The sequence below is a fragment of the Colossoma macropomum genome, unplaced genomic scaffold (assembly GCF_904425465.1).
Source record: "Colossoma macropomum unplaced genomic scaffold, Colossoma_macropomum, whole genome shotgun sequence".
NCBI classification, from domain to species: Eukaryota; Metazoa; Chordata; class Actinopteri; order Characiformes; family Serrasalmidae; genus Colossoma; species Colossoma macropomum.
Window position 1 is genome coordinate 28,809,371 of NW_023494793.1, and position 13,501 is coordinate 28,822,871.

Genomic DNA, 13,501 nt, shown 5'->3' on the forward strand with positions numbered 1-13,501 from the left:
TAGTTGGGATGGCAAAGGTCATCTTGATCTTGATGCTGATCTGCTGGAGTAGTTTCCGGGTTCTGAATGTTTATGAGTATTCTGTCAAGTGTCCTGCAATGTTCTGTGTTCTCTTGTCCAGTTCACTTATTTCCAGCTGACTTGGATCTGAAAGTTCTCAAGAGGTCTTCACTGAAGGAACATAGTATCTGAATCAAGTGACTCACATTGTATTATCCCTTTTGTGTCTGTTGTCTGAATCATTTTATTCTTTTCTGACTCATATTTTCTGCTCAAGAAACAGGCATTCGGTTGCCAAGGACTGCATTTAGTCACCACTCATCTGTCTACCTCTTTCTGGCATGCGTCAGATGATCTTCAGGCTGCTTATATGAAGCCGGCTTGCATTTTTTCTGACATCTGGCTCACAGTCAGTTCACTGTGGGTGGAGCCAGCAAGCACGCGGGCGGTCCTTTGAGATGTTGCCTGTTGGCTGTGAGACTCTGCACAGTGAAGACACGCCCCATGGCTGTCTGGTAGACCGTTGGAAAGGCGAGTGGAGTTGCTAATGTCCTTGTTGTTGCAGCGTTGCGATGTTTGCAGGTCCTTCTCTTCAGGAAGAGGGCTTCCCTTGCAGGGGCTAGAGCATATTCTTCTGCGGATTTCAGCTGTGTCATTGGTCAGAGACTTGCGGAAGTTGGGTTTGAACAGCAGGTAGACCACGGGGTTGTAGATGGTGGAGGATTTAGCAAAAATTGCTGCAAGGGCAAAGGCAATGGGTGGGACGTGCAGTGACGTGCTAAATGCTGCCCACATTGCAACAATGGTGTAAGGGGTCCAGGCACTCAGAAAACCAATACATACTGCCACAGAGAGCTGTGAGAAAAGGCAGAGAAGAAATCTGCATTAAAAAGCTGCCACATATACAGTGATATGCAAAAGTTTATACCCCCAGTCAAATTTTTCAAAATGTCTGCTTGATTAAATAGTTAAGATGTAAACAAAGTCAGTCCGAGTGGTTTGATGTGAGATCTGGATGAGTGAGTCAAAATTATTGACAGTGGTAGTGATAGGAACCAGACGTCTGAAGAGTTTAATGTCTCTAAAAGCTCCCTTGCAGAAAGTTATTATGTGAAATGGTTAGGAATACGCAGCACTCTTAAAAAAGATGGTACTTCAAGGGTTCTCTAATAAAGAAAATGGTTCTATATAGAACCGTGAACACTTTGCAAAATTAAAGAGTTCTTTGCATCATGAAAGGGTTCTTCAGATTGATGGAGAATGTGCCATAGGTGGTTCTATATTGAGCCTTTTTGAAAAGGGTTCTATATAGTACCCAAAAATGGTCTTCTGTTGTTATAAGTTTGAACCCTTTTTGGTGTAATATGGAACCCTTTTAAAAAAGGTTCTATGTAAAACGATCTACAGCACATTCTCCATCAGTCTGAAGAACCCCTTCACAATGTAAAGAACCCTTTAATCATGCAAAGGGCTCTTTGAATGTTTATGGTTGTAAATCCATAAAAAAACATTTTCTTTACTAAAGAACCCTTAAAGAGCTATCTTTTTAAAGAGTGTACCTGATGCTCCATATGTTGTTTTACAATAGTTTTGAGAAAGTTTTGGCATAAAATGTTTTTAAATAGCTTAAATTCAAGATAGAGAAGGATATGCAGGGTAGTAATAGCCTCCAAAGAATTTTTTTTTTTTCAGGTAAGCCACTATTTTACTATCATTAACATCACCTATAAAAGCTTAAAAAGTATTTTGAATAGTAAATAAAATGGCTCTATTTGTGTTGTGGAAAGCTGGTTTCTATCACCACCACTGTAAAGAAATCTTAATAGAGATTTCAGTATTTAGTAAAGAGTCAGTAAGTTTCTCTTTAATGAACCACAAACTACTCTGAATGACTTTGTTTACATCTCAATGACTTAATTATGCAGAAATGTTGAAAAATTAACATTTAGTGGAGGATTTGGCTACCCACTGCACAATCGTGCCGCAGTGGGTCGCCTCACAGTGAGAATGGCCTGGGTTCGATTGCCGGCAGGGTGACCAGGGTCCTTTCTGTGTGGAGTTTGCATGTTCTCCCCGTGTCTGCGTGGGTTTCCTCTGGGTTTCCTCCCACAGTCCAAAGACATGCAGTCAGGCCAACTGGACTTGCTAAATTGCCCCTAGGTGTGAGTGTGTGTGTGAATGTGTATGTCTGTCTGTCTGCCCTGCGATGGACTGGCGACCCGTCCAGGGTGTATCCTGCCTTCCGCCCAATGACAGCTGGGTATAGGCTCCAGCACCCCACCGCGACCCAGAAGGATAAGCGGTTTAGATGATGTGTATATGTGTGTGTTGAAAAATTAGTGGAATCTTCCTTTCAATATGGCTTTTTCTGCAAAATAAAATATACATAAAAAATAAAATGTACCATAACTTTTGCACAGGCCACATTTTATGTTTTTTTTTTCCTTCCAAATGTTTGGTTCAGCAAATAAACAGTAATTGTGCATTGCAGTGTGCGGAAGTGTGTTCTCTGTAGAGGATGTGTTCACTTATTTACTTAGAAAATCGACAAAACATGTCGTTTGACCAGAGGCACCCAAACTGCTGCATACGACTGTTTTAAAACAGTTAAAAGTTTCGGATAAAGACGGGAATAAAGATTAGTTTCCAATGGTGATTCATCATTGCATTGCAATTCAGTACAAGGCTAGGTCTGTGTCTGGGAAACCGGCCCTAAATTGATTAAGTTGAATTCATGATTAAATTTCTAAATCCACCCATATGTGCTGAGGCCTGTGGATACAGCATAATCCAGAGATGTTTGCAAGTCACCTCATGTGAGTCCAGGTTGAGGTTTTAGTCTCTGGCTTGCGAGTCAAACAGAGAGTTTTAGTTTAGTCTCTGTATTACTACTACTAAAGTAAATCCTTATAAGGCCTGACAGGTTAGACATGACTTCAAATAACAAGCCTTTCATTATAGAAAAACCTTCTGTCTGATGGACACAACTGAAGTGCTACATAGTAGTAGTAAAATGAATAAATGAATATGAATGTAAATGAATGTGATCTATAATTTAAAACTTCAAAATTACTCAACTTAAGCTAAATTAGCTCTTATGCTAGCTAATGTACTTGCTACCCAAACTACATGCTAATAGAGACATTATAAAGGAGGAGACTGGTCACTGGTTGAAATATAAATGGGAAAGCTCATGAAGCTCAACATGGCGTCTGTTTGCGAAGGAAGTCCCGCCCTTCAAGAAAAAGAGCCAATCAGCTTCCTGGTTATGCATGTGTAGGGAAAGCCTCCCCTCGTCGTGGATGACCAGCACAAATGCAGTAGCTAGAACAACCTGAAAAAAAAAAACGTTTTTTTGTGCATTACTGAGCCAAATGCTACAAACTATTTATGGTTTTGTCAGATTTTATCAGTGATTTCAAGTATGTTTTTGAAATGGTAGTTTGAGCTTCAGTTTCGAGTAGTTTAGTCTCTCCCAAAGAGATAAAAGTCTGGAAATAACTGCCTGACAGCATTGCAAAGATGATCCCAGTGACTTTCCTATAAGCATATTAATGCTAGCCAACAGTTTCAGTTGGTTTTGTCTCTTTCCTTTAATCACCACATTTAGTACATGAAGGTTTTTGAAGCAGTATCAAACCTGGAACCTGGATATTTGCATTGTAGTAATGACTGTGTTTGACCTTAAAGCTAACAGCCAAAGTCATACATATAAAGTTGGAAACTAAAGTTTTATTAATTTACTACAGTAAGGTTGACACTCCTGATTTTATCAGGTGTTTTCTTCTCAGACTTCACAAGTCTTAAATCACTAGTACAAGTCGCGAGTCAGTTAAGGCCGAGTCTGAGTCGTTGTCTACATCTCTGGCTCTTGCAGAAGTTGGGTCCACAGGTCCAGCATATGGTTGAAACACTAGTTTCTTGCCCGCTTACCTTGACAATAAGAGAATGTGCGTTTGCTGTCTTTGTCTGTGGTGACACGTGCTGCTGCACCGCCTGCCGTGATCCGCGTACAGTGAAGAGGATGAAGGTGTAGGAGAGGAAGATGATAGTACAGGGGACCACATAGCAGAAGAGGAAGAGGCAGATGATGTAGGACATGGCTAGTGCATCGTGTTTGGGTGCATACCTGAGAGAATTAAATGCAGTAGAGGACAGAAGAAACTATTATTTGTTAATATAATTGTGTATTAATGTCAAAATGCAATTCAAGTATCCAGATATGATGTTTAGCTGTGATGAAAATTCAACGCTGTATTTTGTTTCTTGCAAATCATGTTTGTTTCTTTTTGAGGGTTTCTTCTAATCCCTCAGAGAAGGTCTAAATATTTCTGAGAACCAAAAAATGTACATCTATAAATTTAGTTACATTTGTAGTTCATTTTTATATGACAGGATAGGATTATTATGCTTGTTGTATATGGGTTATTCTACAGAAGTGGTTCAAATTGGAGGTTAGAAAAATGCTTAAAAAGGCCTTTTTACATACTAATTTATATTTAAAATTCACCAAGTATACACTGAAACCTCTTTTTTCAGTATTTTCAGAATTTTACCAAGTTCCAGACTTGGGTTAGTACCTAAACATCGCAGAAATCAGTAATACACGAAGACAGTTTTTTTTCTTTTTGTTGATTGAGTTAGAAAGAACCTATTTTGGGCTTTTTTAAGTGTCAATACATTTTGCAGAAAAAAAATGATCATCTTCTCAATGTTAAGCGACTAACAAATAAATATCGATCCAGTTTTTCTTTGTTGGATGTCAAATGTTGAAATCCTCTGCCGATGTTCTCATAATTGGTTGTACGTTCCTTTTTCAGTGAAAAATGTAGACATTTTTGCAAAAAAAATAGGGATTGAGAACTGAATGTCGCTACTGAAACAAATATCTCAATACTAAAAAGACAAAACAGACAAAATACAAGGCAGAAAAATAGAAGCTATCATTTTTTGACAGATAAGTTCTGAAAAGCACATCACTTTTTTTCAAAACACTTTTTAAAAACTTGTATGGCTGATTTTTTTTTTTTCCCTTTTTTAACCTTATAAAAGCACAGTGTTTTGACTCACTTGTGTAGAATGACCCGTATCACCTTAGTATTATAGTAATACTCTTATTTCATTGTTAAGTTTTGTTCCCAACAGACAACTATCCAATCAGAAATGTTTCTCAATCCAGGCAGACACAGCTATGCTTGGTCTCCCATTGGTTAGGACTTTAGGAGGCCTTATACATTAGATTAACAAAGAACATTATTAGGAAGTGACAGTGGAATTAACCAATCAGATTTTGAGAAAAAAAAAATGTTTTCTGGGTGGAGAAAAAAAAATATATGTTGAAGTCTTTTAGCATTATCAGCAGTATAAGCAGTGTTTTTATGGCCCAAACTGAAGATCTAGCTGTAACAGAACCTTTCATCAGTAAGTAATCAGTAAGTTGTGCTTACCAGTCTATGCAGCATGCTGTCCCGTAAGGCTCAGGGCCATAGCGGCCCCAGCGTGCCAGGGGTCCCACAGCAAACACTGAGGCAAAGCACCACACGCCCACTATCATCAGACAAGCATGGGAGGAGGAGAATTTGTTACCTGAGGAAGGGAAGCAGTGAGATGTTTGAGAATTATGGCTAAATTTGTAGTCACAAGGAATACAGTGTAAAATATTTAAAAAGCTTGCATAATGAATTTGAGTGTTTATTAACATTAACATTATTAATATTAAACATCTAAGAACAGTCAGAATTAAAAAAGTGCTGATCCTGTCTGAGAACTGTCTGGGTGTGGCTTAGTATTCTAATAAGCATGCTTGTCAAAGATGCTTAGCCTGCTACGCCAGTCAAGTAGAAGTAACATTATAAACAATGAGTGTGTTTACATGCACTTAATATTCTGATAACTGCAGAAAATCAGATTTTGTCAGTAATCCGATCAATGTGCTACCTGCTGTTGAGTAATTAGATAATGAGAAACTCCGGGTCTACATGAGTCAGATAGTAATCAGATTTCTGTGTTGCAACCGACCAATAAACTCACAGAGGAAAACATGACATAAACGTAACGTGAACTCAAACCTTATGCCATGGCTTTAAAAACAAAAAAACACTGCGCCACTTTACCTCAAAATATGAACATACATCATCGAGAAGATGAAGAATATTTAAATCCTTTATTTCGCTAGCATGTAGTTCATTTTAGCGTCGCTGCAAAAGTGTTTTGCTGCGTCTCATGGCAACACTGCTTACATATTGCCAGTATCGCGGTCTGTTTCGCACATGCACAGACTGAGAAATCCGAAAGAAATCAGAGTAAGAGTTTACATGCGCTGAGAAATCTGGTTACTGAGCTAAAATCAAGCTCTCTTTATCAGATTTCTTATTCGGATTTCTAGACCTTACTCCGATCTAAGAAATCAGAGTATGTTGTTTAGATGACCATTTGAATAATCAGATAACTGCAGCAATCTGATTATGGTTGTATAATTGATATTATTATCACTTTTTTTGAGAATGATTTTTCCACTTATACCAAGTTCAGTCTTAGAAGTTGGTTGCATTTTCTGCTTTTCATAATCTCAAACACAGTGCTGTTGAGGGCTGGTCAGTCCATTTTTCTGAGAACACCAGCAGCTTTGCTTGATTTCCACATCCTTTCAGACTTACAGTGTGTTGAGTCTTCTCACAGTGGAAGGATGGACAGAAACACCTGTGTATTTTTTCAGATCTGAAGCAAGAGTGGAGCTTGATCTCTCAAAGATGAAAGCTTTACAGACTGTTTATCTGATGGGGACAGTTTTTGTTGGTCTACCAGATCTTGCACGTAGTTGGTTGGAGTTCCTTTTTCTTTGTATCTTCTAATAATTTTTTGAATACCTGTTTTCTTTTCACTTATTCTTCTTTGACTTCCTCTTTTTATGTCAGTGGATTACCTTATATCTAATCTCCTCAGAAATGTCTCCTGAAAAATGAATAACTTGTGCTTAATGGCTGTTTTGATTGCAGATTTAGTAAATGAAGGGCTGCTGCTGACGTTTGCACAGTACTGTAACTGTATAACAGCTATTCTATTTAAGGGCCTTTGCTGAATTTATTCAAGTTTATGCTACATGTGTCCAGTGATTTTGAGGCAGGTGATGGTGATGAGGGGTTAACTGTACCGTAGATAGGGAAGCAGACTTTCAGACAGCACACTGAAGATAACGCAGTGAGGTTGGTCAAGCTGGATAACCCAAAGAGAACCCCACATACAGCGTAGTACAAACACGTCTGCTCTCCAAACAACCACCTTCAAGGAGAGAGTGAAATTATGCTTAATACATTAATATCACAAGCATTTTATTTCACCTGTTAACCCATTACTGTCCATATCTGAAATATTAGATTTCCTTTGGTCCATATATTCACCAAGAATGCCTGACTACTATATTTCTCAAATCAATGACTAAAACTGATTTTTTCATGTTGAATTCTTTGTTTTGCTCACATGATACTGATTTTAAAGCGGAATTTCCCTGTTTTCGTTTTTTCTTCAAAATTTCTGCATCATTCAGTAACTGAGATGTAAACAAGGTCATTCAGAATGGTCTGATTTGAAATGGTTCATTGCAGAGAAACAGATGTACAGTAGTGGTGATAGGAACCAGAAGTCATGATATCTACAATGCAAATCTAGCCATTTTATTTACTGCACAAAACAACCATTGAACCTACATGACTTTTTATATGTAATGTTTGTAAGTTTGTTTGTACCTCTCCACAATGAACATGCTTAAAAATCAGTTTTAGGCTTAGGGCTTATCTCAAATCTATCATAAAACAGTGTCTCAGATGTCAAGCAGTGTATTCATAACCATTTCATGGAATATCCCTTTATTTGAGGGAGCTTTCAGAGGCATTAAACTCTTTGGAGGTCTGGTTCCTATCACCACCACTGTGTAAAATTCTAATTCAGTTAGTTTCTTTAGAACAGAGCATTTCATATCAAACCACTCTGAATGACTTTGTTTACATCTTAAGGATTTATTTATGCAGTATTTGAATTTGAGAACATATTAAATGGGCACTCGTAGATGTTCATCCTTTTAGATCAATCACAATAAAAAAATTGTGGCATTTTTCATTTCCTTGTACTAATGTTAGTTGTTGGGCATGAGTGGGTTAAGACAAAGAATGAGGTGTGCTTAAGTGTACCTTCACAGGTAAGATTGGACACCCCTGCTACAGAAGGGAATTACATGAAATGATTACGAATATTTTGCATCACAATGTTTTATTATAGCTTTGGGATATGGTTTTGGCCTAAAACATATATATTTAAACACATTTATGGCAGAGATGTGCATACAGGGCAAAAAAAAAAAGTTTTTAAACCTCTTAATGGTTTAGCACCTTCATACATTTCTGAGTGCCTAATAGATTATGTTCCTAATTAAGCTTTGAGATCATCCAGTGCTGCCTGCTCCATATTCCACGTATGATACTTAAACAGAGTAGAGAGGCAGTGTTTTGTTTTTATCCACCAAAGATCTGGAATGCATCACCAATAAACATCCGTCAGGCTCCTTCTGTAATTGTTTTTAAAAAACAGTTAAAAACGTATTTCTTTACTTTAGCATTGAACTAGTTTTGTATTGTTTCCCTTGTTTTTACAGAATATTACTATAATTATTATTTTTATTTTTTTCTTTTCTTAATAGCATTTTTATTGACTTTTTTTCTTAATATTTACACTTTTATCCTGTGCTTTTTAATTGTATGTATCAATATATCAATTTTCTGCCATTTATTGTTTGTTTATTATATTTTGTTTTTATTCTTGATTATCTTTTCTTCCTTTGTTGTTTTTACTTTGTACTGTGAAGCACTTTGAGCTTGCATTTTTAATGTATATAAATAAACATTATTATTATTATTATTATTATTATTATTATTATTAAAGTTATTATCATTCACTGGTCATTTTAGCTGCACTGCAAAAAATGGTATGTTGTCAAGTAAAATTATCTTCAAATATGGTCAATGAATCTAATATTTCTCCTGTTGAGATTGTTTTAAGCTTATTTTATGATCATTTAACTTACTTCCAAACAGTTATTACTTGTTTTAAGTCATTTTATTAAGTAAATTTATCTCCAATATAGTGAGATAATTATTCTTGATAAAATGACTTAAAACAGGTGAAAAAATGTCAAGAAATAAGCTAGATAATCTTATAATAAGAGCACAACCATCTCAAAATAAGAAATATTAGATAGATTGACTACAATTAAGATCATTTCACTTGACAAGATACTATTTTTTGCAGTGTGTGTATTTGCATTGTAGACATTCTGACCCCTTGTTCCGTGTCACCACCACTGTAAAGATGATCCAATGAACCAATTTCATGTTAAAATCACTGAAATGTTTTTAATGGCATTGATTTCTGAACTTGTCACTTTTTCACTGATCATCAGTTTTCTTGTCTGTTTTAATTCACCTCATTTGAATCCGCACCAACATTTGGGGCAGATTGGATACTCTGTAGTCACATTTTACCATAAGTGAAAGCTACATTCAGTGTTCAGGTCATGACGTGTGTGCATATTTTGCTGTTCTTACAAATCTCAGTCAGTCTACATTCATATGTTATTTCTTCAAACTCGATACTGTGTGCAGCTGAGTCTGTGACTTACTTGTGTGCGAATGCTGAGGGAATAGCTAGAGGAAAAAGAGTCACAGTCATTCCAAGGTCACTGATGGACAAGTTCACAATGAAGTACTCTGCTGGTTTCAGGGACGATCTCTTCCGATACGCTACAAGGAGCAGAATGCAGTTCCCCAGCAGAGACAGCACACCTGAAACAGGTACAGGAAATACATTTAAAAGTTTGGTTATTTTTTGGGGATTTTACTGTCCATCTGTCCATCTACTGATTAGAGCTCTACATGCGGCACTGATGTTAGTGTTGCATTAGCTTTCCAGAAGCTTGGATATCTGCCAGAAACAAGCTGTTGTTGTTTTACTGTAATTTCACTGCCACTGTGAGAACCCACTGTTCTATTTGCTGCTTATTCTTGCATAATAGCAATCTAACCTCCAGAGCTTTGGCCTTACAATTTTGGTTACTCTAATATAAATTACAGTTTTTTTTCTTGCTCCACACGCATGTGCGAGTAATGCTTCAAAGCAATGAAGCATGAGTCAGCATCATGGAAGCACAAAAAAGTTTATTTCTAAGCTGTTGAGTTTGCTGACCAAATGTCTTTTTTATATTAATATAACCTCATTATTAGTAACCAATCTTGGCTCACATTCTAATATATGCATATCAGCAGAGAAATATGCGTGAATACCGTTTAAGCAATCCAAAGGTCATTTGTCTGTGCAAATTACAGATGAACTCAGGAGGCACATTTGGTGAGAAGATTAGCGATATGAAGTAGGATTACATTTTTGAAGGTGAGCCCTTTCCTGTTCTATCATGAGATCTTTTTAATGGCTTTACTACCTGAAGCGAAACCATGTCAGTTCAGAGTGACTTGGCAAATCTGCTTAGTGCTGAGTTTGTCTAGACTGCTATATTGCAGATCTCTGAAGCTTAGCATGTTAGCTGGAGGTGTTTAAATGAAACAGCACCAGAGAAGAACAATCAGAGCCTTCTAGAGTGAAGGACTAGTGGTCTTTGTATGTAATACTTGTCTATGTTGTTAGTTTATTTTTGTTTACCTTTACCAAAGCAGCTTACAGTTTGATCATCGTACAGCGGTAGGCAAATGTAGCGTGTAGGACTCTTAGTATAGCATGGTATGCTTACATGGGAATCGAACCCCAGTGTGCCATGTGTTAGCCAGCATGCTATGCCAACCTCTCTGTTATAGAAAAGTACTCTTGTTCCATTCCAAGTATTAATTGACAACCAGAAGGTTACAGTTTGAAAAGGCCGATCCTATCCAATCAGAATTTTTTCTTGTGGTGTCTGGATATAGGGAAGCTATTGGTTAGACCAGGGGTCGGTAACATGCGGCTCCGGAGCGCCATACGGCTCTTTTACTGCACTGTTGCGTCTCCACAGCGGAATTAGATCTTTAGGTAAAAATAAATAATTCTCCTTTGCAGTAAAATAAAGCTCTGCTGATTGTTTTGTCTTCAATCGCTGGGTGTTAATGTAGCCTATATCTGCTAATTCACCAGCCTTTAACCCTGAAAGTTATGCAGACTGCTATGAAATGGCAAAGAGAAAGATTTAAGACAAACATTGATGATTTGGAGACGAATGTACGTATTTGCATTTATAATCACACCAGCTAGTTTCCTGATACATTTAATCTGCAACGAGAAACTGTCAAACACTAAAAACCTGCAAAGCTGAAGTCAGTTTCTCGTTCGCCAGCTTCTCATTCAAATTTTCCTGTTCCACCTTAAATGGTGTGTGTGGTGCCAGAATGTAATTGCTGCACCATTTAAGGTGGAACAGAAAATTCGAATGAGAAGCAGGTGAATGAGAAGCTGACACTGAGAGACATTTTACAAGAAACTATTCCACTTTTGAGGAAAAGTTTCCTGCCGGAGATGCGAGAAAAACGGCTATAGCTGAGCTAAAGACTGTTTTTGTTTATATTATATTTATTAGTCTGTAGTAGTACAGTACTAGTACTAGTACTAGTACAGCCTGTTGTGGCTCTCAAGGTGGTTAGATTTTTGTTAAAAGGACAAAAAGGCTCTTCTTAACATTTGGGTTGTCAGCCTCTGGGTTAGACCTTTTAGGAGCTGGAAAGAAGGCCACCAAATACTAACTACCAACATAAGTCAGAAATGACACTTGAAAAGTGACAACATGTAACTACGGATCCTCTGGAAGACCTAGCTACCTCACTGACTATAAATACCAGCAATAGTGTTTTTTAGGTTTCTAGAGCTGTTAGAAATCAAAAATAGTGGTGGCAGGTGAATGTCAGGGTTCTTTACTGAAGGTACTGTAAAACTGCAAACATATGATAGTGTCTGTCATAAGCATCAAACGAAACATATAGAATGTCTTTTACAGGCTTGAAATGTTTTTTTTTGGCTAGAACTATGAAAAAATACTAATGTGTACCACCGTTAGCTTAGTGCTAACATAACATTACAATTCCCCTAGCATTATCATAGTAGTTGTTTGTTTTTCTAATTTTTAGACCATTTATGGCCCAAAGTCAAGGCCTAGCTCTAAGAATGGTTTGCCACTGCACTGAACAATGTAGGACATCCTCTGTAAAAAAAAAATATATATATCAAAAAGGGAAAGTATTTTAAATTTAATCTAATATTTCATTTTTGTAGGAATATTACAAGATAACTCATCCTGTTTCTAGATATTTCTTACTGATTTTAATTAACTCTCATGTGAAATGAGCTGAGACAGCTAAGAGGAGGAAGTGAGTTCCCTACAGTGCCACAGTCATTAGATACCAAAACACAGCTGGCTCTACTTTCTGTGTGGACTGAATGGCTTTGAATGGCTCTCTTGCACAGGCACTAATGATGAAGTTCATGTTGGCTTACAGAAAGTCGTGTAAAGGGCGCCCATGAAGACATCATGCTCCTTGGGGATTGTGGAAACAAACCGGCCAGTTTCCGAGGCATTTCCCATCTGGACAAAAGAAGGAAAGATGGTTTAGATATAGTTTAACTCAAGTCTATCACACCTCATTCACTTATTAAGGACTACTGATTAGATCAGGAGGGGCAGTTAGAATTGAAGCTAAAGTCTAAAGGAAGTACTCTGTGCTTCTACGTAGAGCTCGGGCGCCTCCACAAGTGCCCTTACACAGCTCCCGACGGTGTTTAGGGTTTGGGTGCCATTCTCAAATTGCCTCTCACGGCTCTCATCACTTGCACATAGGCCCAAATACTTAGAAATGTTATGCATCACCTATGAAGAAGAAAATCTCTTCCGGTTTTGTTAATCATACACATTTCCTTTGAAATATCATCAGTTTTATTGACAAAAAAAATATATGTTGCATAGTTCAGCTGAGGATCTTCCAAAAAGTAGAAATGCCATTTTATGTCATTATCTGTTCTAAGCACCTCATAGAAGATCTATTTTCATGCATTAAAAAAGTTAAAATTTTATTGTGGAATAATACAATATTCCCATTCCCTAACATTTCTGAGCTCTATCAGTGGGATTTCAGCCAATCCTGAATGCTAATATTAGTTGATTTGATTGGCCAAACGATATCTCAGTTTGAACTCTGATATGAATCAGTTAAGCATTCTAAGCTTTAGACTAGAGGGATGGGTCTTTGCCTTTAACGGCCTTTAGCTTTTCAACTCTATTACAATTCAGCTTAGCAGCACTGCTTACAGTGCAGAATATGAGACAAACACTGACAGGCAGTCTCTATTACACTGTCTGCTAAAGCCAACCCAGAAATACAGCTGGATTATTCTAAGCAGCTAAATAGCCTCAGAGAGCAGATTAGAGTGGAAGGAGAGAGATCAGAGAGGCTGAGGGTTACGTTTAAAGACAGAACATTTTTGC

At 37.3% G+C, this 13,501-nt stretch overlaps 1 protein-coding gene across 1 annotated transcript; it reads right to left on the reverse strand.

The window, feature by feature from the left end:
- Window positions 1-366: 366 nt before the first annotated feature.
- opn7d (opsin 7, group member d) lies at window positions 367-12,604 on the reverse strand. The gene is made up of 6 exons (XM_036578049.1): window positions 12,517-12,604; window positions 9,668-9,830; window positions 7,151-7,278; window positions 5,448-5,586; window positions 3,934-4,129; window positions 367-855 (listed from the first exon to the last, which is right to left on the reverse strand). Exons 1-6 carry the CDS (start codon window positions 12,602-12,604, stop codon window positions 367-369), a joined length of 1,203 nt encoding a protein of 400 aa, XP_036433942.1.
- Between the last annotated feature and the right edge of the window lie 897 nt (window positions 12,605-13,501).

Bases quoted from the DNA above. Each gene is read 5' to 3' on its own strand.
- opn7d (XM_036578049.1), bottom strand. From the start codon at position 12,604: ATGGGAAATGCCTCGGAAACTGGCCGGTTTGTTTCCACAATCCCCAAG. The intron at 5,587-7,150 runs GTACAGTTAACC...TCCCTTCCTCAG, and splicing joins AGTCTGCTTCCCTATCTACG to GTAACAAATTCTCCTCCTCC. The intron at 856-3,933 runs GTAAGCGGGCAA...CTTTTCTCACAG, and splicing joins CACATTCTCTTATTGTCAAG to CTCTCTGTGGCAGTATGTAT.